The sequence below is a fragment of the Aythya marila genome, assembly GCF_965140915.1.
Source record: "Aythya marila genome assembly, chromosome: 11".
NCBI classification, from domain to species: domain Eukaryota; kingdom Metazoa; phylum Chordata; class Aves; order Anseriformes; family Anatidae; genus Aythya; species Aythya marila.
Genome location: NC_139052.1, coordinates 10,841,961 through 10,869,616, shown reverse-complemented (window position 1 = coordinate 10,869,616; position 27,656 = coordinate 10,841,961). Strand labels below are relative to the sequence as shown.

General features: G+C 57.0%; 1 protein-coding gene across 3 annotated transcripts; it reads right to left on the bottom strand.

Annotated features, from left to right (window-relative positions):
• Nucleotides 1–1,358: 1,358 nt before the first annotated feature.
• On the bottom strand, nucleotides 1,359–26,356 carry RBPMS2 (RNA binding protein, mRNA processing factor 2). 3 transcript variants are annotated; one of them, XM_082768773.1, is made up of 9 exons: nucleotides 25,957–26,356; nucleotides 15,032–15,109; nucleotides 14,087–14,125; nucleotides 13,484–13,546; nucleotides 12,471–12,621; nucleotides 11,735–11,883; nucleotides 8,750–8,912; nucleotides 2,789–2,862; nucleotides 1,359–2,560 (listed from the first exon to the last, which is right to left on the bottom strand). In XM_082768773.1, the coding sequence occupies exons 1-7, from the start codon at nucleotides 26,014–26,016 to the stop codon at nucleotides 8,910–8,912; spliced, it is 543 nt and encodes a 180-aa protein (XP_082624899.1). In that variant the 5' UTR covers nucleotides 26,017–26,356; the 3' UTR covers nucleotides 1,359–2,560; nucleotides 2,789–2,862; nucleotides 8,750–8,909. The 3 variants fall into 3 exon arrangements, with proteins under 3 accessions (XP_082624899.1, XP_082624898.1, XP_082624897.1); XM_082768772.1 differs by lacking the exon at nucleotides 8,750–8,912 and having other exon boundaries at nucleotides 2,793–2,862; XM_082768771.1 differs by lacking the exon at nucleotides 8,750–8,912 and having other exon boundaries at nucleotides 25,957–26,355.
• Nucleotides 26,357–27,656: the final 1,300 nt, after the last annotated feature.

Sequence of the window (27,656 nt, the reverse complement as noted above, 5' to 3'; positions counted from 1 at the left end):
GGTCAGGGTAAATGCAAGCAGCACCACAGCTTCACACCCCTTAAATGCATCAGGGCAGGGGCATCGCTGGTGCACACACGGTCCTGTGCCCCTCGCATGCCCACATGGACGCAGACACGTGCCCACTCCTCGCCCACCCATGGTGGCACCGGCCCAGGGACCCTCGGCGCAGACGTGACCTACTTTAGCTCCGAGGCGAGCCGCGCTGCACCAGTCCCAGTGTAAAAGCTTAATAGAGCCAGGCATAAATTATTCATTGCCTGGCCATGTTAATGCATGTGCTAAAGGCTTTCTTTTTTTTTTTTTCTCCAAAAAAAAAAAAATCTCCTTTATAATTTAAAGCCTCGCACGCTCCCATCGCCACGGATGCTCTCCAGAAGTGTTTCCGCTCAGGCGAGCAGCTCTGTGAGATGCAGGTGGAGCTGGCAGGGCAGAGCTGCCCCGCAGCCGAGCCGGCCCCAATTCAGGCAGCAGCAGGGAGGGCAACCGCTGGCCCCGCTGCCTTCACCCCATGACCCTGCTCTGAGCCGCTTCCCCATGCGGCCAAGCCCGTTCCCAGGCACGGTGGCCAGTGGAGCTATATTTAGAGCCGCCTCTTTCTCTTTTTTTTTTTTTTTGGTTTATTTTCCTCCCGCTCCTTGCCTTGGCCAAGCAGCCTTGAAGCCCTGGGGAAGAGAGGAAAACACCGAGCCTTGGGGCAGGACGCTGCACAGGGTCCCGCTGCCTCCGCATCCCACCCTGTGCGCTGTACCACACAGGGAGGCCATGGGTGGCACCCCATCCCGCTGTGCTGGCAGGGAGACAGCCTTTGTAGGGTGGCAGGGATTAGGGAAGCTCCTTTATAATCACAGGGCTGCCCTCCCAGCACAGTTAGAAGCCCCCAGTGATGATTTTGTGCCGGCAGGGCCCCTGGAAAAGCAACTACCCCTCGGCCAGGGCCGCTGCTCCCGGGGCTGCTCTGGCAGGTACTGATAAGGGCAGAAGCGCCGGGGGAGCCTCTCGCCCTCCTGCAGCCCCAGCTCGCCCCGAGCCCGGCAGTGGAGGAGGAGCTGGGCGCTGCTGCAGCTCCCCGGCCGTTTTGCCTTCTATGGACATCTCTGCAGCGAGGAACTGCGCTGGCACGGAGGAGAGGCCACCCCAGGCCCCGGGGAGGGGGAAGAAAAACACCCAAAGCCATGGTGGTTGCCTGTTCTTGGAGGCCTCCTGGAGAAGCTCAGCACCAACAGCCCCTTAACCATGCTGCCCTGTGCCCAGGGGGCAGAAGGAAGCCCCCCAAACACCCCTGGCAGGGGCCAGGAGCCCCACACACTGCCCCAGGCCATGCCCAGCCCCAGAAGAAAACACTCCAGACCACCAGAAAGAGTCACAGCAGCCTCTGGGTATATTTTTGTTTGTCTGTTGCATTTCATATATTATCCAGTTTCACATTCTCATAGGATCAGCAAGTATAGAGCAACTTACTCTCAAATCTTTTAATACAAGCGAGACAGCCATGGTCATATAATACTTAAAGCACTTCAATACCAAGCAATAAGATGCTAAAACAAAAATTGCACAATTTCTTGTTTACTATGCCTGACTGAATCATTGTTACAGAAGACAACCCTTCTCTGTTCAAGCTTTTAACTAAACATTAACTTATCTTACAGGATTACAATTTCTCTTTTAATAATAATAATAATTAATTGCACACAAACACACAAGAAATTCTTTATGATGCATAAATATTTCCTTATTACACATGGTACAAAAATACTCGTACTTTTTTTTTTTTGTTCGGTATTCCCATAAGGATGGCTGATTATTTGGCAGGACTGGATGCTCTCCAATCAGAGGGATGTGGAAAAGAAGAAAAAAAGAGGTTAGATATTTTACAGCCTTTCTATATATAGCAGTCTGAAAGAAATAATATAAGAACCCTGACTTTAAAACGGGAGAATGGATGAGAACAGAAACCCAGTGCATCGTACTTGGAGGAAAAAAAAAAATAAAAAAACATTTTTCAAATTCTTCTGGTCGTACTGGGAAGGGGGAGGGCGGAGGTGGGCGAAGGGGTGAGACAAGGACAGTTAGTATTTCTCAGAGCCAAGTCTTCACCGACGCAAGATGAAAACCTTGATGGATCAATCCGTTGGGCCAAGACCTGTTGCTAACGGTTACACAAACGCTAGAACAAACAAACTTACACTCACACATACACAAGTTAAGTGTTTTAATTCATGCCAGAAAACATGCAAAAACCCGATTTGCCTTTCGTTTCCTTCAGCCGAGCCGCGGGCGAGGCGAGCCCGGCACCGAGCCCCCGCCACCCCGGCCGGGTTGCGGCACGGCCGGGCGGTGAAGCTCAGCCAGGGAAGAGGTCCTGGGGGTGGACGGACAGACAGCGGGACAGAGGGACGGAGGCGGCGTGCGGCAGCTTCACAGTCCGGAGGGGGGATGCGCCGGGGCCGGGCGCCTTGTCCGCTGGCCGCAAACCAAAGCGAGAGGAGTTGGAGCAGTCGTCCCTGGCACATCCCTCCGCGGAGAGGCGGGGAGGAGGAACACGAGCCGAGGAGAGACGCTGCGGGATAGGGGTGGTAGTGAGTGGGGCTGGACGCAGCCATGCCCCAGCCCCGTCACCCCATGCCCCCACAGGGAGCGGGGCTTGACCCCGCTGCTCATTATCAAGACCCAAGCATGTCCTTTGTGGGGTGCGTGGGGCTGGCGGCGGCCCAAGCTCCCATCCCTCCTCCCACCGGAGCTCAAGGACAGGCAGGACAAGGACAAGGCTCCAGGAGCGATTACTTACTTACTAACAAACTAACAAAACTGACGAGACTTCCATCCTTGCTGGGTAGCTTCGGAGGGAGGATACCAGCGCATCTGGAAGAAAAGAAAGCCACGCCAGAGGTCCGTGATCCAGAGTAATTGCAAACCTTCAGCTCTGTTAGGCCACCGGAGAGGCACACTGAGCGGAGAAGGCTCCAGCAGGGGAAAGGACGTGCCCCAAGGAGCACCTCAAGGGCTGGCGGCTTGTGCACAGACAGGTTGAGGCTCACCAGGCACCAGGACCTTACCACGTCCTCCCTTAAGGAGCACAGCAGGATCCCACCGCTCTGAAGGGAGCTCGCTCTCCCTCTCATGGCCTGCCTCAACATCCCCAGTATTTTCCAAAGCCAGAAAATAGCGTCCAAACTCACACCCAGCTTGCTACAGCACGCTGGGCAGCACCACCCAGGCTAGGAAGGGTCCTCACCACCAAGCCACATAGGAAGCTCATTGCTTCAGAGCTGTGCGTGAGGGGGCACACCCCAGATTTACACCCCAAATTTACAGCTCTCCCCCCCAGAACAGGCTCAGGCAGGGCAGAGGAGGCTCACAGCAGGCACACACCACCTCAGTGTGGTGGCTGCTCTGCCTTCTGCCACCACAAGGCCACACACTTTAACCAGGCAACCTCCACTTGGCACGGGTAAGACCTGCCTCATCTGCACTGGAAGAGACCAGGGGCAGTGATCCAGCCATCCACAGAGGCTCCAGGCAGAGCACACCACAGGAACAACCTGTAGAGCAATAAGGCAGCAAGACGCAGAGGCTTCCTCAGTCTTTGCAGCAGTATCTGCTGCTCAGGGCTGCTCCTTGGCAAGGAAGGACCCAACAAGCAGGCAGAGGTATAGAAACCAAACAGGCACTTTCAGCCTGTCAGTAGAGGCAGCGAGCTGGCAGCATCCAGTAGAATAGCATCAAGACATCCAGATGCTCACGTTCAGTTTGCAAGACCAGCACATAGGGCTGGGACACTGCAGGCTGGGATGGCAGCCGGCGCTGCAGGAGATGCTCCTGCAGCCAGCACGCTGCCTAGCAGATGCACTGCGGTGCATGCAGCAGAAATCTTGCTGCAGAGTCACCCAGCAGTGGAGATGCAGACCTGTGTCCCCAATCCCAGCTGCAAGAGACCTGCCAAGGGCTGTGCACAGGTTTCCAGAGCTCTGAAGACAGCCAGAGACTCAGTGACAGCCCTGGGATTACTCTCCAAGATAGGAACATCCCTGATAGCCCCTCCGAACCCCACTCCCTGGGAGAAGCAGCGGTCTGTCTGTTGGTGGAAAGGCTTTGCATGCACTGCTGTAACACAAACACACAGCAAGTGCCAAGACCTTGATACGGCAGCCTCCTTATCCAGAGGCTGGAAGGGACAACAAGGTCACACCTCCCAGAAAACACAGCTGCCTGTGAAGGCTGCATCCTCCCTCCACCAGCACAAGAGCTGTGACACCACTAACTCAACGGCCCCAAGCAGGAGCTGGAGAACTTGGGGTCCTTCCTGTGATGCTTCCCAGAAGGAGAGAGCCCTGCAGGTTTCCTCAGCTAGGCGAGGGCTGCTGGAAGCCAGGCTCTGGTGCCTGCACCAGATGGACCCAGCTCAGCCACATCCTCACTCCACTGCCACCACGCTGCCCCAGGGCACAGCCATCTCCTCGCACCAGCACAGGCCAGGCAGGCTACTACAGCCTGGGGAGGGCTGATGCACTCACGGGGCTGTCACAGCTGCTGCCAGCACCAGCACAGGGCAGGATCAGCCCCTTTCCCCCCCATCACCAGGAGGTGCTCACTCAGCAGAGCCGCAGCCCAGGTCCTCCTCCGCTGGCTGACATCTCCCACTCCAGCACCCTCCCCTCGACAGCTGGAAGCAGTTTCCTCCTACCCAGCAGCAACAGGAAACTCCCCCGAACTTCACAAGGCTTCAAGTGCTTAACCCCAGGAGCAGCCACCATCCTGCGCCTGCCCAGTTGGGTGCAGGCACATGCAAAACAGCCACCCCCATCCCCAAACCCGGTGGCTCTCCCACCCCTCCACAGGGGGTCCGAGCTAGCTCCTGCCCCAAATGCAACCCAAAGCCTCCAGCAGCTCCAGTTCAACAGAAATCCTGCTTGTTCAGAGCTCTGGCACAAATACACCTCCATCTCTGCGCCAGGCAGGGACATCCCAGGCTAGGAACCAGCGGGAAGCACCAGAACAACCAGATCTCGTAGCCAAGGGGGGACACTGATGGAAACAACAGCCCATCAGGACAATTTTTTCTTCACATTTCTCTTGGGTGCCTCGCTTGTCCTGGGAAGCAGAGGTGCTGTGAATGGGGGCACTGCAGCCGCCTGGAGGAGGAGACCAGGTACACCAGGACATGGCAGGGATGTCTCAAGGGCTGTGATGCACCGAGCCAGGTCAGAGCACTTCCCTGGAGGAGCCCACACCTGAGGGCTTCGGGGAGGTCTGCAGTCTCTCCAGGTGGGCTATCCGTCATGTAGGAAGCTGAGGCAGGGAATGGGGATGGATATCCAGGAGGGTGCTAGGGAAGTAGAGCAAGGGAGGCTTTTACTGGAAGACACGCAGTTGTTTCTGGAGCTGCATTAGCTCACAGTTGGAAGGGAGTCTGGCCACACCACTGCAAACATCCCCTGCTCGCCTGCCCGCAGGGACAGGACAGACACCGCCAGCCAGCTGCAGCTGGCCTCAGGTCCCAGAAAACAGCTGGAGAAGAGCAATGTGTGGCTTCACTCGCCATCTTCACAAAGCCAGGGGAAACAACAGGATCAGCACATGGGGCAGAGACATGCCCCATCAGGGCTCCATTCTCCTTGTGAAGGTCTGCTTCAGCTCTCCTGGTTGTGCTCAGAATATAACAGCCACTTCTCTTGATTGCCTTCCTTATGGAGAGCAGGAAGAGCAGGCCAAATACACATGGTGATCCTCAAGCCATCTTCGGCTTAGACAGCCCGTCCTTCCTCCTTACTTGTAGGTCTGCTCATCTTCGCCCTGCAGCCAGCCCCAGTGCCTCAGGGAGCTGTACCTACCCCCAGAACAGAGCCAGCAGCTCCCCAGGTACCAGAAAGACCTCCCTGTGTGGCAAGGAGGAAGCAGCCCCTCCTCTGGGCTCCCAGGAGCTGGTAGGACCCCAGCAGCTCACTCAAGAGCTGCTCTGCTCCAGATGGGAACACAACCTGCAACAGGGAAGGACAGCCTGCAGAGGTACACCACCAGCACTGACACCAGCCAGCAGGGCTCCCCGGACACCTCCAGCCTCATTTCAGCCAAGCCTCCTGCTTCCAGGGTCCTTCAAGAGAGCTGGCTTGAGGAGATGAGCACACGAGCACTTGCATGCTCTGCAAGACCCAAGCAGCTCAGCCTACCAAGCCTCACTGCAGCTGAACCGAGTGCTCCCCATGCGGCTGCTGTCAGGGACGATCTGCACATCCCGCGCTGTGCTGAGAAGCACATGGAGGACAGGCAGCGATCCAGCCCTGTTCCTCAGAAGGGGAATTTCAACACACATCCAATGCTCTGAAGCACTCTGGGTCAACAGCCTATGCTCCAGATAGTGGAGACCTCAAGCAAGCAGTTCTCCTTTTCCCAGAGCAGAAATGAGGTGGGCTGCTTCCATTTGTTGAGCCAGGGAGAGCTGTGCCCGTTGTGGTTCAGGGAGTCCCTTCTGACAGCACCTTGGTCCAGGTCGCTCCTCAGGTGTGACAGAGAAGGGCTGCTCAGCAGGTACCCTAAAGAGCTAAGAGCATCTCACATTTGCTTTTCTCTGGCTAGGAGGAAACAAGTGGCTTGGGGAGAGCTTGCTCAAGGCTCCTTAGCCAGCACTGAGTCACTGGATTTTAGGCAAACATCACAGCCATAAGGTTCTTGAAGTACTCTTCACACTTCTAAGGATCCAAGCCCTGAAAAAATAATCCTGGTAAGTCCTATGTGTCAGCCCCAAACAGGCAATGGGTTATTACACAGAGGAAATCCACCGCGGCTTCCAGCCTCCCATCGCAGGGAGGGTCCATCACAGCTCAGCTGCCACAATGTGAAGTCCAGCAGATTTTGCAGACAGGACCCCAAAATCAAGCCAAGAGGTACACAAAGGGAAATCCCCACGGGCTGCAGATTGCCGTGGTGTCCACTGCTCCCAGTCTCTGCCAGGCTGGTGACACATCACAGCAGACAGCAGCATCCAACAGGAGGCAGGTACTGGAGGAGAAGTGCAGCACCTGAAGCCATCCCAGCAGATCTGCTCCATGCTCCAAGCTCTTTAGGACCAGCACCCGATAACAACCACTGGGACCAGCCTCATGTCCATCCACAACAGCAGCCACAGCTCAGGAGATCCAGCTTGCCCTGGGCAAGCTCAGGCAGCGATCAAGAGAGAAAGGCTGGAGAATTTCTCAGAGCAATGGCCTCCTCTTCCATCGATGGGCTCTGCCTCAGCTCCATGCTGGGAAGCCTCAGGGTCCTGCTGGGCTCTGCATCACCACCACACAGCCACGAAGCAGAGCTGGGACTGCTCCTTCCCCTCCCCTGGGCAGTCCCAGCTTCAGAAGCCCACCTTCACCACCTCCTCAAAGCCTCCAGCCCATGTTTCTGCTGCTGGCAGCAGCTTTGAGGCTCCGATGGCACCTCAGGCAGCCCACCCCCATGGATGGGCAGCTGGGAGCTTTCAGACCACGATCTGCTCCCTGTCTTGGTACCACAGCCTGCCTGCTGGGTACCCAGCACCTCTGCTGGGTCTCCTGCATGCACCATGCAGTGGCTGCCTCCAGCCTTACCCACATGTTTATGGGATGCTCCTCTACGCTGATCTCAGGGCAAGTGCTGCCACAGCTGGAAGCATCACTTTGCAGATCACTGAGAGCCCCTGGTGTCTCCTGGTGCTCGCTCAGAGGCTGGCTTAGGGACACTCCAAAACCCAGTTCCACATCAGAGACACAACACAGCCCAACTCGGTCACACAGACACTAGATGAAACAGTTCAACAGGTCTAGAGAGACCAGGTTTCCACCCTGGCAGAAAGATCTCCTTCTTCCCAGGGCACCGTCTCAGCACATCTGTGCATCCCAGTCTTCTAAGGACAAAGGCAGACCTCAGCCCCCATCCTTGATGACATCTTTCCCCATCATCAATACCACAAATGGGAGGGGAAAAAAGTCTACCCAGAACCACTGCAAGGAGAAGTGATCCAGACTCAGTTCCTTCAGTAGGAGATGACCACAGCAACCGTCCTCCCTGCCTGCCAGCCCCAGGCCAGGCCACCTTCCCTCTGCCCAACCTCCCAGCTCCCTACACCGCTCCCAGGCCACAGATTCCCCTCGTTGCAGCTCACGAGAGCTGCATCCTGCCTGTGACTGCAGGCTGCAAAGAGAAGCCAAGCTCCAGGTAGGAACTTGCTCCATTTCCAGTGACTGGAGAGGAAAGAGGTGAGATTAGACCCATGAGTAGGGGCAGGGTCTGTCCCGATATGCGATTCTGGAACAAAGTGACCGGCAAGTGCTGTTGTCTAACGTGCCCGGTAGAATTTAGTCGTGTGCTACCGCTATCACGTCACTCACCTCCCCCACCGTGTGCCAGGAGTGAGGTCAAGGTGTATTTCTGGTTGCCCTCAAAGGGTCGTGGTTGGGGAGAAACCAGGTTTCTTTCCTGCCAAGGGGCAGGATCATCTCTGCCCCGGCTCAACCAGGCTGCTCCCCTCCCGCCGGCAGGACCTGGCTGAGCCTGGCTCAGCTGGGAGGAGTTGATGTAAGATGGTGCCATGCTGTGTGCGCCATGTCATGTGCTGCCAAGTTGGAGATGTGGGTTAGAAAGAAGGCCTGGTATCTCATTCCCCAGGCTCTGGTGGGTGGGTAGCGTGAGGCCCATGCACTGGGTGGGCAAGGAGATACGGGCTAAAGAGATGGGCAGAAGCTTGCAAATCCCATGGTGCACCTTGGAGGAGAGATGGTTACCTTACCAGTCTTTCCAGACGGGGCTGCCATCATGCTTAACACTTCTAGGAATGGAGCTGTAGTACAGCCACTCCACTAGCTGCAATTAGGCATCACTAGGGCGTCCCATCTCCAGGGACAGCTCTGAGCTTCAGGGCTAGCCTGCGCTGGCATCATGGCTGGAGTTCACTAGGGACATCAAAGGAGGGATTTGAGAGAGGGTGGGAGGGAGGGAAGGCAGGTGGGACAGTCTTAAAGTCAGGGGAGTCCCCGCAGGTAGAGGCTTTCAGCAGTGCCACAGTCATACCGGCAGCACGGAGGGACCCCATCCCCACGACACGGCGATGCCGGGAGCAGTGGGATCAGTCTTCTGTGCACGGCTTCCCGAGAGTGCCTGATGCACGAGCCAGGGCCAGCAGCCTCGTGCCACCTCCTGCCAGCCCTCCAAGCAGCTCTTCAGGAGGCTGCATTGGTGCAGCACAGACGGCAGCCACTCTCCTCTCAGACTTGAGCACAGAGATGCGAGAGGACGAGCTCTTGGAGTTTAAACCTTTTGCCACAAGCTCTCTATAGCTGCTGCCTCCACCTACACACTCCCTCTGCGATTAATGGAGCTGCTGCAGCTCCTGGCACCCCATGAATGCCCTCCAGCCAACACCAGTCTCCGTAAGAAGAGCTGCTGCTGTCCTGGAGAACAGCCCATGTGTCCACCACGCTGACAGCGAGGTGAGCCAGCCTTACCAGTGAGAACACAGGGCTCAGCACACCAAGACCGAGGCTACAGCTTTCAGCCCAGTTTGAGAGCAAAAGTCATCTCTTCTCACGCTGACTCAACTCCACCCTGCCTTGGCTCTGCAAGGGAAAGGCCTCCAGCCTAGAGAACAGGCAGCTCGGAGCAGCCACCCTGAGTAATGTTTAACCCCATAAAACTTTATTGGTAACGTATGCTGCGCCAGAATGTCTCCTGCAGGGTCACCGCCAGCTCAAGCACAACGCAGCGAGCAGCAGCCGTGGCTGCTCAGCCAGCCTGGCTGCTCGTCTTCAGGAGACTCCAGCCCTGGCTGCAGTTTGGAGGGGCTATGCTGGCTCCCTAGGGCTTACAGAAGCATAACCTGCTTGGGCAGGGGGTCCCTCATCCTCCTGAGAGCTCCCTTGAGCTCAGGGGTCATCCTGCAGGCCAAAAGACTTTTGGATAGCTAAGCTGTCTGCCCAGAACAGGTATCTTACCAGCTGGGGGGCAGGAACTCAAACCCCAGCAGAAGATCTGGCTGAAGGCCTCCTTTGTTTTGGGAGAGCAGAGTTCTTTCCTCCTCCCAGCACACACCATAAAGTTTTGGTGTCTAACCTTTCTGTCCCTGCACAGTCACCAATGATCACCCTTGAAGGAACCACAGTAATGGTTTCACCTTCCTCAATTGTCCCTGGAGGGAGTGTTCCTGGCCCTCCCTGCTGGGGCAATTCTGGCAGCAACAGCCCTTGGCTCCACCACCCTACACAAGGGGAAGGGATGGAAAGGAGAGACTTCTGCTCCCCTGGGCTGCCCAGGAGCAGAGCACATTCGGGTGCTCCTGGAGCTGTAGGCACCATCAGTAGCTCTTGGAGAACACCAGCAAACAAAACCTCCTGACTGGGACAGACCTAGTGAAGGACCAGCCTCCCTGGAGGCCTTTGAAAGATGGGACCAGTGTCTGGTCCTGCCCTAGGCCCCACATCCCTCTTGCCTACCCTGCAGGAGCTTCAGCCCACTGCTAGCTCACCAGCAGAAGGCCAAAAGCAGCAGAGGACAAGCCTACACAGGCCAGAAGCTTGCAGCCCCTCCAGTGTTTCCATCTTGCATTTGGACACAAGCTTGGGTTGAAGCCATTCAGTTACAGTCAAGATGCTTGCAGGAGCAAGAGGATGATGAAGGGCCAACTCAGCTGCTGGCCAGGTGGACAAGGTGATGGGACACAGCTCTTCTTCCTTTCACGCTAAGCAGGGATGAGCAGAGCTAACTGCCCTGCTTTGGTGGGGCAGAAATAGCAGAGGTTAAACCCCAGTGCTCTGGGGACTAAGCCCAGAGCCCCACCAGCACTGTTACAGGAGCAGAGACAGAAGTAGGCAGAGCACAGCTGGTGATAACACCAAGCAGGGTTGGGACAGGGGCTCCAGGTTCTCCTACACAAGTTCTCCAAACAAAGCACCTTAATGTGGGGTGATGACATATCTTCTCTACTTCAGCTTTCTTTTTGCATTTCCCCAGCTTCAGGAGATGTTATACTGGTGGTGGTGTCTCAGTACATTAAAATATTCCAGTATCAAACCAGTACAGGCACCCCTAGACCTCCTGCTGTCAGCAAGCATACCCCAGGGACACCAGGCAGCTGGATGCACCACCACCAGCATCTCCACAGGCCCACACACCAGTGACCCTCTCTAGCCTGTGCCCAGAGGGGCTAACAGTTCACCACTGGCTCATGAACAGAGTTCCTTGCAGTGGCAGGGCTCTGGTCACTCATCCCCTGCAGGACATTCCCCTCCAGCTTCAGAATTGTTTCTGCATTACCCGGCCCATGGGGTTCCAGCTGAGCCCCTGAGCTTCAGCACTGAGCTAAGCTTTCACTTCACGGAGGACATCTCCTGGCTATCCTATGTGCTGGCACACAGGGTATCCTCCCAGCAGTCACACCAGGTTCTCTGGCCAAGGGTACCAAAGCCGGCCAAAAATTGAGCACTGACTTTCTCCAGCTGCCTGCCTCTGGCACAGGAGGAAGGCTGGACCTGCAGGGTCAGAAGCCAGTGCAGAGCTCTGGCTGCACTCAGGTCACCTATTTATCCAACAGGCTATGGCTGAGACATCTGCCCCGTGCTTTGTTCAGGGCTGGGGGCCCCTGCGCATGGCAGCCGGGAAGAGGCTTTGCCCAGAAGTCAAGGTGCAGAGGCCAGGGTCGAGCTGGCCAAGCAGAACCCCGAGAGAGCAAGAACCAGGGGAAGGGGGGAGAGGAGAGCGCGGTTCTTGGCGAGCAACTCACCTGAGCGTGAAGAGCAGCGGCCGCAGCAGCGGCCGCCGGGTACGTGAAGGCGGCATGGGGGATGGCTGGGGTTAGCTCCGTGGTGTACAGGGGGTAGGGAGCCCATGCTTCTGGGGACGCTGGAATAAGAGCTGCTCCAGTCAAGTCATCTGGACAGGGGGAGACAAGGTGACAGCCTCTCAGTGGCCAGAGCCAACAGCCTGCTTCAGGGACGGGCTCTGGATTTTTCACCCCAAACTAAAACCCTGCACTGCTGCCCCAGCAAGGTTTAAAATATAATGCACGTAGCCCCCTGCATTCTGCTCCTCTGGCCTCCCAGCCTTGCCAGGAGAGGCCAGGAGCATGTCCCATCCCTACTCCACACCCCACAGGGACACTAGGCTTCATGCCTGGGCCACCACCAAGCCTCAGCAGGGCTGCTTGCCCCACCAGGACACGCTGAGGGTGCATGGCACAGGACCAGCCCTTTAGGCCTTGCACCTAGCTTAAAGCACTTGAGCAGTACCACTTCAGCTACCAGAACCAACTCTGGTCTCCCGATGCTTCTGGTGTTGGCCAGCAGCCTCAGCAGATGCCTGTTGTTCTCCTACAACCCCAACATGCTGACAGATTTCAGCCAGAGCAGGTGGCTGCAGTTCTGTTGCTACACCAAGCTCTGACACCAGCATTCCCAGTGCCAGGCATCTCCCAGGCTGGGCCAGACACTGCCTCCAGCTGCCTCCCCCAGCATACTCACAGGGGTCCCGTGCAATGAAGTGTGCGCCCAGGGCAGGGTGGATATTGGTGGGGTTTGGTGTAGCCATCAGCTTGCTCTTGGCCATCTTTGTGTTGGCTTTAGCAAACTCTAGCCGCAAGGTCTGAGGGTTCTCTGGGTCAAAGCGGATGCCCTGTCACAGAAGAAAGCACAGGAATCTCTCAGAGGAAAGGCTTCCTATCCAAGCACAGGATGCACTCATGGAGTAGAGCCTAACCAGGGGATCAGGGCCATCACCCTGCAGTCGCACACCCAGTTTTTGTCACCTCATGTTTGCATTTCCATTTTTAGCTGGCCCAAGGCTACTACTTCCAAGATGAGGGACTCAGCTTTGCTCTTTAAGTGCAGTTTGCCAGCCAGCAGAGCAATGATGTAGTGCTCGTCAGGAAACATGCCCCATCTGCTGCCATGGAAGAGTCAGGGTGGGAAGGCTGCTCTCCTCTGACACATCCTTCTGGAGCAGGTACCTTCTGGCTGCAGAGGTCCTGGCAGTCCAGAGCACAGGACAAGGACCTGCTCTGCTGAACTGACACTTTCCACCAGGACATTTGGTAAGCAAGGATTTAAATGAGGCTGTCAGCACCAAGCAAGCCTTGTGGCCATTTGACAGAGCTTTGCAGCGAGCCTGCTTCACTGCCCAGCTAGGCTGGTGTGTGCAGCCTGGAGCCCCACAACACTGCTGGGACCACAGGCTGAGCACCGCATGCCACGACAGAGCACTGGGTGTTGCTGTACCTGTTCGCTGAGGCTTAGTGTGCCAGAGGACCCTGCATCAGATACCCCAAGCCAAGCACGACTGACATCAGCCCTAAACATGACTAGCCCTCCTGCCTGCCTGGTGCTGCAGGACCATTTATTTGGTATTTGTGGGCAAATACCAGATTTGAGACTCCCTGACCCTTCCCATGCTGCAGGGAAGCCACGCATCACCCCTGCCCACAGCTCCAGGTGGAGTAACTGCAGGGTGTACAGCCCCCAGCCCTCCCAGTACTCACATTTAAGGCGTTCTTCGCTGCTTCAGCACCAGCCCGGCTGTCAAAGGTCACAAAACCAACTGGCTAGAAGAAACAACGCTGATTTCAGTTTGGAAGCCTCTTCCTGCTCCTCAGACCACCCTACCACCCTCTCTCACCTAGACAGCTTATAGGAAGCAGAAGAAACCACGTGAAGCTGCACAGGGCTTTCAGGCAGAGCTTGAAGGGGCTTGAGGCAGTGACCCCTGCTCTGTCTGCTCCCACCACACCAAAGTGCTTTGGCATTCCTACACAAGTGGGCACTTTTCACCCCAGCAGCCCCCTCAGCAGAAATCACCCTTGCCCACAAACAGAGCTGCTGCTGCCTTGGTTAGGATGGGTCTAGGGCAGGTTTTCTGGTGAGGCTGAAGCACAATTTCTCCTGCAGCCCCCATCAATACAGGCAGCCATGGGCAATATGGAAATGCTCAGCACGTGCTGAGAGCTTGGGGCCACCAGGAGAGGAGGCAGTGAGCAGAACCCAGCTGCATACATGGTGCTGAACACAGACAATGCTTTAGACAGTGAAGTGGCATCTGCACCCCTTCCCTCCCAGCACATCCAGCAGAAGGAAAAGGGAGGTACCTGCTTTGATGTTAGCTTGATCAGTGACCCTTCATAACCCTAGAGAAAGGAAGAAAGCAAGTCGGTGTCAGGTTCCTGTAGGAGCCAAGCTACAAACGAGAAGTGATGCAACAGCTCCAGGAGCTCCTGCAGCACCAAACCCTCCACAAGGCAAGGTCTGCAGCAGAGGCAGATACATTAACCCATCTCCCAGGGAGCCATCCTTCTCTTTCCCAAAGGAGAAGAGAAATCAGTCACCAGGCAGAGCAGGTATTTCAACTAACCCATTCTTCTAGTCCGCTCAGGAAGAAACCCTCTTTTCCAGCTCCTTGTCAAGCTATTAAAATATGAAACCCTTGCCTGGGTAGCACACAGGGAGCACAGAGCACCCTGTGCTAGAGGAGTGCAAACAAGGACTCCTGGGGAAGAGGCTCATTTTGATGCAAATTCCTCTGCTCATTCCCCAGCTTCCCAGGTCCTGCACAGAAGGACTCCACAGAAGGACTTCCAGGACATTAGGACCAGACCTTCCAGAACCTCGAGCTGGCCACTTCCAGCAGCTACAGAGCCACCACTCCCCCTGCCCTGGGGAGCAGCAGTACATGGGAGGAGAAATGCTATCCCAGACCCCAGTGTGGCCAGAGGGGAGGTATCTAGTGAAGGCTGGATAGGAACTGGGTCAGGACAAATGGTAGAGGAAGGGTTGGTCCAGTCAGGCATCAGTGCTGACCAAACAGCCAGCATCAGGCTTGGAGACAGCAGGATTCCAACAAGAGGCTCTAAGGGAGGCTGCCAAGCTGAGCACAACCCATAGGACACCAGTCCCATTTCCTAACTGGCTCACAAAGCGTCCACAGAAGGCCTCGCTTCCCACTTCATTCTTGCTTCCTTCTGGCAGAGGTCATTTCTGCAAGGCTGGCCGTAAGATAGCATCTTTCCCCCCAAAGCCCAAACCTGAAGACTTACCTTGAATGGTCGGAAGAGTAGGTAGAGCTCTCTGGGTTTGATGTCCACAGGAAGACCACTGACAAACAGAGTCCGTACCTAGGAGAGAAGTCAATGAGATCTACTGAAAGGAGACGTTCAGGACTGAAGTGGGAATATAGAGGACAGTTCAGGAGCTCTGTGTGGTAGAGGCAGGGCATCTCACACCAAAGGTGGCCTCACAGGCACTCACACTCCCCTATATCAGAGCATTGTCACAGATGAGATGCACCCAGTCCTTTTCCTCTTCCCCAGAGGATTTAGGCCTTCACAAAAATCCACTCTAGAACAGTTTGGATTGAACAGGGTGTGGACAGCAGCCCCAGTCTTTGACTGGACCTTGATGACTAAGACAAGACTGTACACCATCCAAAGCACTACAGCAGGGTGAAACATCTCACCACTCCAGGAGAGACTGGTACAACCCCGATGTGTCTCTCTAGCTCTTCCCACAGACAAAGTGCTAGATCTTGATCTCCTTTCCCTAGCCCAACCTAGCACCTCACTTCAGCCACGAATTCAGAGACAGCCCTCAATTTTGTGAGCCAGCTCACTACTACATGCACATCTTTTACTTCTGCGAGAGCCCCAGAACATCACTGGGAGGGTGATTTTGGGTCCACCCCAGACCTTTCAGAAGTCATTCTCAAAGCAGCTCATAGTGTCCATCCTACTACAGCCAGCCACGAGCCAGCTGTGTTGCACCAAGTCCAAGGAGACCGCTGCTCCTTCCAAGCTCTAGAGGTAATACACCAAATCCAAACATTTGTACAAGCACCGATCCAGTACCAGAGGAAGATCTCAACAGACAGCGCCAGAATTCACATGAATAGCCAGGAAGATAAAGCAGTACTACAGGCTGATGGAGAATGTTGCTGAACAGTCAGACCATCGCAGCCACCTTCTCCCTGCACTGGGAGATGTTGGCTGCCAGCCTATTTCCATAGGAAGCAGCACAACGAAGCTGCCAAGATTTCTTGTAAATCAGCACTGAGCTGGAAAGGGAAGTTATGCACTACAGAGGTCACCAAGACACTAGTCGTCGTTAATAAGGAGCAGGAGACCGCAAGCTCAACTCAGCCAGCACCAACACAGAAGCAAGGGAAGACAAATCTATGGGAACAAGATGGAGCTCTTCATTCCTCGCTCTGAACTACCTGGCTATGCCACCCACTGAAGCAATCCCAAAGACATCTCTGGAAGCTCATGGGACAGCAGCAGAGCATCAGTGCTCAGAGAGACACCAAACTGCACCAGAGACATTTGGGGTGGACGCAGCAGGAGCAGAGCCCTTGTGTTGGCCCTCTTCCAGTCGGGAGTTCACACTCCCATTATGTTCCCATGGCAGAAGCATTCTGCTCCCACACTTCAGTTTTTTGTTTCCCCTTCCCTAGAGGAAGGGGGTTGTACCTAACACCTCGTTAAACCTCTTTTCCCACCGAAGTGAGCAGCACACTCTTGCCCTGCTCCTGGGCTGGAAGCTGTGGCCACCAAAAAAATTAAAAAGGGGGATGCAGCACAGCCTCCACACCCTGCGGGTCTTCAGGAGTAGCCAGATCCAGACTCCTCCAAGCAAGGAAGCTTCTGCTGTTTTGCCACAGGGAATACACATCTCCTTCTGCTCCTGTGCCCAGGTCAGCAACACCCATCACATCAGCCCAAGTGGCAGCGTGAGCCCTCCAGGATGGATGGTGATCACCAACTCTTGGGGTGCTCTGCCCCTCTTTCTCTCCACGACCTGAGACCAAAGGCTGCCACCACCCTCGTTAATGCACAGAGCCCTCCTCCAGTCCAGCACATCTGGGATGCAGCCACTGAGCATCCCTCCTACCCCAAGTGCCAGCATTCCCAGACTCAGTCCTGGGGTCTTCCCATCCCACCCAGCACCTCAGGTGAGGTCTCAGTGCATTCCTCAGGGCTATTTCATACCCAAACAGAGCAGGCAGTGGCAGCCAGCAAGCTCGAAGACTTCAGGCTGAAGCCTGAGCTATGTGGAGCGGCTGCTGCACGTTCCCAGAAGACGCGCAGCCATCTCTTGCAGGGGAGGACTGCGTGGAGCACAGTGGCACACATGTGCCTCAGCCATGTGAAAGCACCATCCCTTTTCAATATTTCAGGATTTGAGTGCGTTCAGCCCCCAGAATGGATGTTTCTTCCGAGCAGATAGAAATCTGCATCCCTGTTGGGTCTCTAAATGGTCCCGTGATGTGCGGCTGGGTAAGTCCTTGCGACAGGCGTGACAGAATGGAAGATGTGCAGTTGCTTGGGGAGGGAGAAAGTCGGCTACTCAGAGCCCTTACAACAGCCTGAACAAAGCAGCGCAGGTGCCTAGGAAAGCTCTTTGTCAGAGGCAAGCTCCTAATGCTGTCCCCATCAGCTGCTGCCAAGGACAGGAACAGGAGACCTTCTTTCACAAGCTTCAAAGCTTCCCTTGGCCTCCAGATGCAGTCTGTCACTGCACGTGGCTTTGGAAGGGGGACCCCAGCTGACCCACAGCACCCCCCAAAAACCAGCATTGCCCCAGAGCAAGTCTGGCCAGTCCTGCATGCCACAGGACCTGCAAGTGAGGTTTCCCCAAGGGTCTTGAGACAGATTAAGGAAGGGGCCTGCCCAGAGGAGCAGGTTAGGAAAGATGACACCAAGTGGGTGGTTTTCCAAGATCCCTGCAATTCAGCACATTGGTGAGCGATCTGGCAGAGGGCAGGGGGAAGTGAGACCAAGATATTCAGGGAGGATAGCCTGAGGCTGGCAAAATACCCATTCAAGGCTTATAAACAGAGCAAGGCAAGCCAGAGACCATTTCTCAGACCAGGCGTGAGCAGGAGAAGAGCAGCAAGCAGAAAGCAAAGGAGATCCGCAGTATTCCAACAGGAAGAGAGCAGGAGGCATCTCGCCAGTCTAAGCATTGGGCATGCACTGTGGGCAGCCCTGGTCCAAGAAGGAGGAATTATATAGAAGAGCATCAATAAAGGCTTTGGACAAGTACCTTCCAGTGTATTAACTGCACTGGGACTCTCCAGATGCCCCTTTGCAGCCCAAGTCCTGCTGGTTTTGAGGCCACTGGGACTGACACATCCACCCTTCCAGCCCTCATGGTGCCACAACGGGGTACTTTAATCAGCCCACCCTGCCTCACCAAACACCGGATCCACTTTGACATTCAGCCTCCTCACAGAGCAGCCAGAAAAGCCACAGGGCAAATGTAATTATTTTTATTATATATTATATATAATGTGTGTGTATAAGGCTAGATCAGAAAGTACCTAAGCCAAAGTGGATGTTCAGCAGGAGTTTGGAGAAGATACCACAGAAAGCTCTCCAGGAACACCTTGTTCTGATGCTCTGAGACTCAAGTGGCCGGCAGCAGAGCGGAGGCAGCAGCTCAGAGCAGCCCCTTCTTGCCCAAGCTGCTCCTCACCGTGCACACAACCAGAGAAGCAGAGCAGCTCTCGCCTAGGACAGCCCAGCAGGGTCACGCTGCTGGAGGCCCTGCAGAAAACGCGCTCCCTTCCCTGTCCCTGCCCCCTCTGGGGATGTCCCCAGTCCAAACACCCAGCAGAGATGGAGGAGAGCCATGGAAAACAGGATTCGTGCCAGGAGGGACAAGACCATCTAGGCCATCTCTTGAAGAGGGAGGATCCCAGCGCTGCTTCCCACGCAGGAGCAAGGGAGGGACAAGGACAAAGCCAGTTAGCGATCAGATCCTCGCAGGCTCTAAAGCCGTCCTTGCACAGCTGCATCTCCCAGAAGAGAAACGCACCCAGTGTGAGCACAGCCAGGTGCTTAGCACCAGAGTTTCAGCCAGCACAAGTCCTGTACATCCGCATCTCCTGCCTATGTCTGCTTTAAATAAGCGCTCGAAGGGGAGTCCTAAGAGCAGCCAGACGCTGCCCTGCAGCCCAGCAAGGGTCAAGTTATGTCAAAAATGCAAAAACACAAGCACCCGTCTCCTGCAAGGCTGCTCTGGTAGTTCTCTGGGCTTTCATTAAGAGATTGCTCCAAATCCTCCCAAAAGCAAGCGAGGCAGAAGGGGAGGTTCTGCAGGATGAGGCTTTTAGCTGCGTTTCCCACATCCCTGCTTTAACAAAGCTGTGACCACTCCAGCTCCCATCAGAGCCCTGGGGCCGTGCCGACATAGGAAGGGAGCCCAGCACCCAACACACTCAGACAGCATCCCAAAAGCAGTCCCCACTCCAGGCATGCAAGCCCACCACCCATCCCCTGTCCCTGCAATGCCCTTCTGGCTGAGCCAAGCTGCCCCATAGCCACCTCCTGCACCGCAGCTATTCCTGTGGGAGTGCAACCCCAGCTGGGCACCCAGCACCCCAAGGACTGGGGCTGCAGCCCCCAGGATGCTGCTGAGCCCCAGCGGCCGCGATGCGGCTGGGGCCACTTGACACGAGGCTGCTGGAATGCAGCAAGGCTGCAGGCAGCCCCAGGAGCAGGGACTTATAAGGCATGGATGGAAAAGGCGGGGAGCCAAGCGTGCAGAACTCGGCTGCAGAGAGGGGAAGGCTCGGGAGCGCTGCTGCCGGGGCTGAAAACTGATGGGGACACTCCAGATGGGCTGCAGGGCTCCTGCCACTGCTCCAGGTGGAGCCAGCCCTGGGCAGTTTTGCTCTTCTGCACAAACACCCCCCCAAATAAAGAAAACAGAGACGAGAGGCAGCTGATCTGCAGCTCGCAGGCTGGATACCACTGAGCCCCAGGGCAGGATCAGACCTGGAGCTGGGCACCAGCACTTCTCCCCGAGGCTGGGGCGTTCTGCACAGCTCTGCTCCCAGCTGGATCAACCCTTCTCCAACAAACCCACGGCAGGCAGGGGGACACCACCGGGGCTCAGCCACCCCTGTGGTCAGGGCAGGAAGCAGCTCGAGCAAGGGGAAAAGCATGGAGAGGCACCAGCCCCTGCCTGGAGGAGCAGGAAGCACATGGGTGCCGATAAGGCCAGGCACAATGGGGCAGCACCCAAGAATAGGACGTGGCAGGGGCAGAGGAAGTGCTGCTGGTTACTGTCCCAACGGGGCAGCTCCCCAGCTCAGGAAGATGCCAGCACAGCATCCCCCCCTTCCTTCCACCTGGCCAAGAGGTCTGCTGGGCTAGGAGACACACAAGTGGTGCAGACAACACGCTGGACGCTCACCTCCACACTGGTACCACCCAGCCCATGTGGCACCATGAGGTGGCAAGGGACCTACAGACCTCTCACCAGCAGCTGGAGCCATGGGCATCACCCACAGAGAGGGCTCAGGAGCACACACACCATGGAAAGCTTCTACAGACCAGCTCCGCCTGCTCACACCCATTTATTCTCCTGGCAGGAGACACAGAGATGAGACAAGTTCCTGCCCTGACAGCAGGGTGTTGGTCTGGATGCAAGACCCTCACGAGGAACATCCTCCCCTTGGGTCCTCAAGCATGTGTCCAAGGTCTCTGCCCAGCCACAAGTCAGATTTCTGGGCACCCTTCAGTCCTACATCTCCTCTACTCATACAGAGTACACCTGGAGGCACACGACCCTCTCCTCAAACCAGCCTGATGTAGGGCAGCACGCTTCTGGCCACACTTCACATCTCCATGGGCCAACACTAAGCAAGTCTTCCACAAAACCTGAGCTATGGTGAGGTGAAGGGTTGCTGCAGCTCTCTGCTATTAATGCTAGCTACGGGAGCGTCACCCTGATCCCAGGGAACCTTTTGGGATTATCAGTGGGATGCCACAGCACTGAACCACCATTGCATTAGTTCAGTTTCTGGCAAGACAAGGCTACTAGACAGTGGGGAGAGGCCATCCTATCCAAGAACAGACCCTAAATGCCAACCCTAACCAGCACCAAGCCCTGGCCTCCACACAGGGCTCTTCCCCACAAGACCCCAAGTGGGCAGCCAGCCTGTAAGAAACAGAAAACAAGGCAGAGGCAAGACTATCAGCCCAGAAGGAGAACTTCTGTTGGCTCCCAAGACAACAGCTTTGATACACAGCCAAGTTCTAGGACCTCACTCTAAACTAACACGAGAACCCACCATGTCCTCAGCAGGGAACATGCCATCCCAAACTGGGAGGTGCAGCCAGTCCACAGCCTGTTCCGGGCTATGCAGCAGGGCTGGAGGTCTTCCACGTGAGTAAGGCTGTCCTATTTGTCCCTTGGTTTTGAGCAGCCACAGCCTGTGCCCAGGTAAGCTTGGGCTCAGGAACAGAGGAGAGCGTTGTGCGAGGCCAGCACACATGGTCCATGCAGCCATGATCCAGAGACACACACCCCCACAAGCTCTGAGCACACTAAGGCAAGGCTGGAGGCAGGATCTCCTACCGACATCCTGCCTCCCTGTTCTCCCAGAGGGATAACATCCATCTGGTGGGGCTTGAGACCGTTCCTTCCCATAGGGCATGCAGCAGAGGTCAACATCCTGCTCCTGTCCACATCTCCAAGCAACTGAGGGAGCCCCAGGCCCAAAGAAGTCCTCACCGCCCCAGACACACCAGGCAGAGCCCAGAGCTTGCAGAAGTGCCCTACCTCCTTCTGCCATTCAGCCATCACCCAAAGCACCACAGCACAACACCCTTCATCGGGGCTGAACCAAGGGGGACAGCAGGCATGCCAGGACCCTACAGGACAGCAGGCAAAGTACCCTTGCCAAGCTCATGTTCTCAGTTTTTGCCACACTGAGGGCAGGTTCACCTGGCACAGATGCTCTCACGGCATGAGGGCCACCACTTGCCCCAGGGTCCCTCCTCACCAGATGCTCCAGGCTGCCTCAGGACCACAGCTACACATGGCAGTGTGGCCCCAGCCCAGCATCTCCAGCACGTGGGGCTGCATCACTCTGCCCTGCTCCCTCACCACAAGGGACTTCACAGCATTCTGCACACAGGAGGGATTCAGCTCCAGCCATCCCACGTGGCATATGGGTGTTTTAAAGCACAAATGGATCCTTCCCACTTACAGCCTCTGCCACATGAGACGTCCCTGTGTAACAGTGACTGCTGCTGTAGAAGGCACTGCCCTCTTCCAGGGGTGGCCTGTGATGTAGGGACACATGGGGAAGACACCTCAGGGCTTCCTGACAGGCTGAAGGAGCTGGGGTGTTCGACCTGGAGAAGAAAAGGCCCTGGGGAGACCTCACAGCAGCCTGCCCGTGCTAAAGGGTGCTGCAGGAGAGCTGGGGAGGGACTTTTTGTCAGGGTGTGATGATAGGACTAGGGGTAACAGCTTCAAGCTGAAAGAGGGTAGATTTAGATTAGATATAAGGAAGAAATTTTTCACTCAGAGGGTGGTGAGCCCCTGGCCCAGGTTGCCCAGAGAAGCTGTGGGTGCCCCATCCCTGGCAGTGCCCAAGGCCAGGCTGGGTGGGATTTGGGCAGCCTGGGCTGCTGGGAGGAGTCCCTGCCTGCAGCAGGGAGGTGGAATGAGATGGCTTTTGAGTCCTTCCCAACCCAAACCACTCTAGGATTCCACAGCATAAAAGCTTTGGGACCACTCACCTCCAGATCTGAAAAGGAGACCAGCTCTCAGGCTGGGTCTCCTAGAAAGCAGGTGAAGCACCTGAGCCTTTATTTCAGGCACTCGGGGCCAGGACAGGCAGAATGAAGCACTGCCCCACGATCCAAGCAGCTCAGTCTTCGTGACTCAGCAGAGCCTAACCTGGCTGAGACCAGCAAGCCCATGAGAACTTCTAGCTCCAGAAGCGTTCTGCACCAGCACTGAGGAGTCACGCTTGACTTCACACAGTGCCAATTCCTCCAGCAGAGACAGGGCACCGGGACAGGAGGAGATAACAGGGAGACTCCCACAGCCCTCTCCCAGGAAGAGGGACTCATTGGTAGACCAAGAGGAGTGGGAACACTGCAGTTCCCAGACCCTCCACGTGCATGGTGACTTCAGGGTGTTTGCTGGGCCAACTATCTGTCAGTAGCAGAAAGCCGCGTCTAACATCGAAGATACTCTCACGATGCACAAAAACAGCTCTGAAGTGAATCACCAGCCAGACAGAGCACAAGGAGATTACCAAGTGGTGACCACAGCCCCTGCACCCGCAAGCTCCACATAGCAAAGAGCAGCATCACAAAGTCATTTGACTTCAGAAGGCACATTAATCTTATTTGTTTCAAGTCAGAGAGCTAGAATCCACGCATGTAGGAGGTATCTACGTCCACTCAAGTGGAGATTACAGAAATCAAGAAGCGTCTGGCACCAGTCCATGAAGGGCTACAGCCACCCAGCGCGAAACACAGGCTGCTCACCACTGGCATTCCTGGATGCTTCTGGCAGCCCCAGCATGCTACAGAGCTAAGAAAGGCCAGGGACGAAGTACTTGCTACACGTGCCAAACCAGAGCTCTGCCCGTCCTCCTTCTGGAGGCTGCAGGGATGCTGAGAGCCTCCTGCCTCCCAGAGCGGGGCATCCTCCAACTGCTGGGTATCGCCACAGCCTCGCCATGGGCCGGAAGGGAAGATGCCCCTCTCCCAGCGGAGAGGCCCCAAGGTGGTGAGCACACAAGCTCCCCCGGCTGCTCGAGGGGGGCACGCAGCACCCAGGCAGCTGCCAGTCTCACGCTGCCCCTGGGGAGTGCGGGGACATGCACTGCCATGCAGATTGGCGGCTGCCTGGAAAACTAAACAGAAGATAGCAGCAAGTGGGGAGGGAACGGCTTTGGGGAGGTGTCGGGTGAGGAACAGCAGGGACTGACATTCGGCCCTGTTTGTTTAACATTCCCATTAACGACCCAGAGAGGAGCAAGAGGCATTCCTGTCCTCCACATGTCACCGGGCAGGAAGGGGCTGCGAGGTGCGGGGGCTTGCAGATTAGATAAAGGGAGAGGCTGAATTTAGGAGCCTCATACCACTGCATCTGGGGCACACAGTGCCCTTCTGAGAATGCTCTGGGAAGCAGCAGAGGAGGCTTGGGGCGGGTGCATCCACAGCACCAGGATCTGGCAGCATTATCAATGCTGTTTGGGAAGATATTCCAGCATTCCCTGCTACTTGTGTTGGGATTGAAGGAGTCACCTTTGCATTAAATGCAATTATTGATAGAAGGGAGCGAACAGACCTATAGCAAAGGGAGCTCTGGGCAAGCATCCGGGCTAGCCCAGGACGCAGCTGAGCCCCCAACCACAGCAGTACCCTGAACACAAGGTCACTCCTGGTCCTTGTGTCACCATTAGCTACCTCTGCTGAGAGGATGGCTTCTGCTCAGCCACAAAAAACCCTTTGGAGGGCTCAGAGTGGCCACCAGGGAGCCCAACGAGCAGTTAACACCGTAATTTGTGGTGACAGCAGGATCCCAGAGGAGGGCTTCCCGACAGCAACCCCACCAGGCACAGGGACACCCCCACCAGCCCATCACCTCCCAAGCATCCTCAGCCACCTCTGGGATGGTCAGACATCCTCTGCTCCCCTGGGGGCAGGGTGACAAACACAACCACGATACAGACCTAGCAGGGTGTGCCAGACTGTCCCCCTCCCCACACACAGCCAGAGGCGGCACGATGGAGAGCAGGGGAAACCTCTGCCGCAGAGCCAGCCCCACGCTCTTTAATTCTGTTTTTCGGCCACTAAGCATAACCTTGGAGAACACCAGACTCCCAAAATGTAATAAGGGCACACCAGCTTCCAGCACCCAAGTGGCCAAGCCACTGCCAGGCTCCCTGAGCACCATGAGCTCACCCAGCCACCACTGAGCCAGAGCTGTGATGCACCACACGGCATCAGCCTCAGAAAGCTTTGCAGGCCAGTGAACAATCGGATCAAGGAGCCACATTCAGTCTTCTGTGTGCACGTGAAAACCCCCTGGTACTGAGCACCCAGAAAGCTGCGTGGGTCCCCAGGTGCTCCCTCTCTACACTCACACACAGCAGTGACGCCCAGTGAGGCAGGGACGTGCCACCAGCAGCATCACAGCCACGTCCCATCGCGTCACCTCAGCCTTGCTCAGCAGAAGCCGAGCCGCGGCCACCACCTGCCCATCCATTCCGCCCCATTACCCGGGACTCCACGCCAAGGGTCGCAAGGGCCCCGCAGGCAGCTGGTGCACGGGGTCTGTCCGGCCCCGGGGGTGGCAGAGCGGCCCGGGCGCCATGTTGCGGCGGCGCGAGCGCACGGCGCGCTGGAGGAGAGCGAGGGGAGGGGGCAGCGCATCTCCCCGCTCCCCAGGGCTGGGTGCGGAGGACTGCAGCAAAATGCTGCCCAGGCTTTTTCCCAACGCCAAGATGGAGGAGAAGAGGTAACTGCACCACACCAACGTCGCCCCAACACGCGGCGGTAACGATGATGTTGATGCCCAGCCAGTGGATCCGCAGCGTTGAGGGCTGGACTCCATGTGCTTCAGCAAGTGGCTATGGACAAGCAACCCTCCTCAAGAGCCCTCCCAGTGCAGGATCTGGCTCATGACGGCTGTCCAAGGGATGGGGATGGCAGCCAGGGCGGCTCCCAGCCCTCTCCAGCCCCAGACGGGCTGCCAGCACACATGGCACGGGCTCCATTACCCAGATTTGCCTGTCCCTACAGCCCATCAGTGATGCCTGGATGCTACAGCCTGGTCCCACCAACCATGGGGGCTTGGGAACAGGACTCTGTCCCCCAGGGCAGCAAAGTCCCTGTCCCATGAGGCTATGAGACCACCGGGCTGCTCTCTCCCAGGGCTCACTACATCAGCGCTGTCAGTCAGAACCCCCTACCCTCAAAAACCCCGATGCCCACCATGCTCCAGCTCCCCGACTCCCCAAATCTCCAGCTCCCACAGCTGGACCTCAGCTCCGCAGCCCAACAACGGGTCCCTCAACACCCCCATACCCCACCCCGATGCTCCATACCCCCAACACCCCGGACCCCCGAGGCTTTGGAGCTCCCTGCTCGCAGCTCTCCGGACCCCCGACGCCCCGGTTCGCGGCCCCGCCGTGAGCTCCCACCTCCTCCTCGACGTTGCCGCCGCCGTTGGTGTGCTCGGTGTCCTTGTTGAGGTTGCTCATGGTGTGGGACCGGGGAAGGGGAGAAAGAAAGAGAGAGAAAAAAGAAAGAGAGGGGGCGAAGGGGAGGGTGCACAGCTGCTCCGGGGCTCGGCGGGGCCGGGCAGGGGAGCGCTGCCGGTGCTCAGGGGCGGTGCGGGGCGGTGCGGCGCTGCCCTCCCGGTTCACATGCGGTGACCCCCGGGCTCCGCTCCGCTGTTAAGGACCGGACCGGGCCGGGCCGGGCCGGGCGGAGCTCAACGAGCCGCAGCTGCGGGGCCGACGCGCCCCAGCCCCAGCGCCAGCCCCCGCCGCTCCCGGTGCCGCCGCTCCCGGTGCCGCCGCCGCCGCCGCGCACCGAGCAGCGGGGCCGGGACCCGCCCGCCCCCGCCCCGCCGCCCCCGGGGCCGCCCCCGGGCCGCCCAAAGCCAATCCCGGCCCGGCCCGCCCCCGGCCGTCGGGGGGGTGAGGGGTGTCCAGGGGCTTTTTTTGGTCGGGTTCTGTTGTGTTTTTTGTTTTTTTTTTTTTTTGCGGGTCTGTTTTTTTTGTTGTTGTTGCTTTTTTTTTTTTTTTTCCTCCTCCCTTTTCCACGAAAAACTTTCTCAACTTTGATGAACTTTCGGGCTTCAGCTTTTTAAAGAGACAAGAGACCGGCGGCTCCCCGAGCCGGCACCGATCGCTCCGGGCTCCCCTCGGGGGCTGGGGGAAGGCGCTGGGCTCCCCCCGGGGCTCCGAGGAGCTCGGGGCTGCAGCTCCGAGCGCCGCCGTTACCCCCGTGAGAGCCCCGAGCCCCCGGCACGCACCCCATGGGCTCAGGATGCGCGTCCTGTACCCAAAACAGCATCCCCGGGGCAGCAGCCCCACATCCCTGGGACAGCAGCCCCACACCCCTAGGACAGCAGCCCCACATCCCTAGGACAGCAGCCCAAGTCCTCCTGCAAGAGCAGCCCCGCGTCCCAGGCGCACAGCCCCGCTCTCAGCCCGCACTGATCGCCTGCTCGGCTCCACGGCTGGGTGAAAGGAGGGGAGATGTCAGCCCTACTCTGTCCCCCGTGGTCCCATAGCTCCCCCGAGCATTGTGTGCTCCCGGTCCTTGGCTGCTTGGGTTGGCCTCGCCTGGAAGTGCTCTCGCGCCCAGGCTGAGCATCACTGCTCACAGGATCGCAGGATCGCAGCACGGCTGGGGTCGGAGGCACCTCTGGGTGCATGTGCTCCGACCCCTGCCCAAGCAGGGAGACCCAGAGCAGGTTGCCCAGGACCACGTCCAGGCAGCTTTTGAAGATTCCCATGGACGGAGACCCCACAGGCTCTCTGGGCAGCCCGTGCCAGTGCTCCATCACCTGCACAGCACAGGAGCGCTTCCCGATGTTCAGATGGAGCCTCCCGTGCTCCAGCTTGTGCCCAGTGCCTCTGCTCCTGGCACTGGCACCACTGAGGAGAGCCTGGCTCCATCTTCTAGCAGAAATGTTCCAGTCTTTTGATCATGTTGGTGGCTTCCTTCACCCAGCCCCACAGCCAGCTCCCCACCATGACCGCGTGCCCTCATCTCCAGCACCATGTTGTCCCACCAGGGCTGAATTTCACTTCAAAATCAAACTTAGCCCATGACCAAGACTCCAACCAGTGCCTTGCTTCCAGCAGCAGCTCGGGGACAACATTTCGTT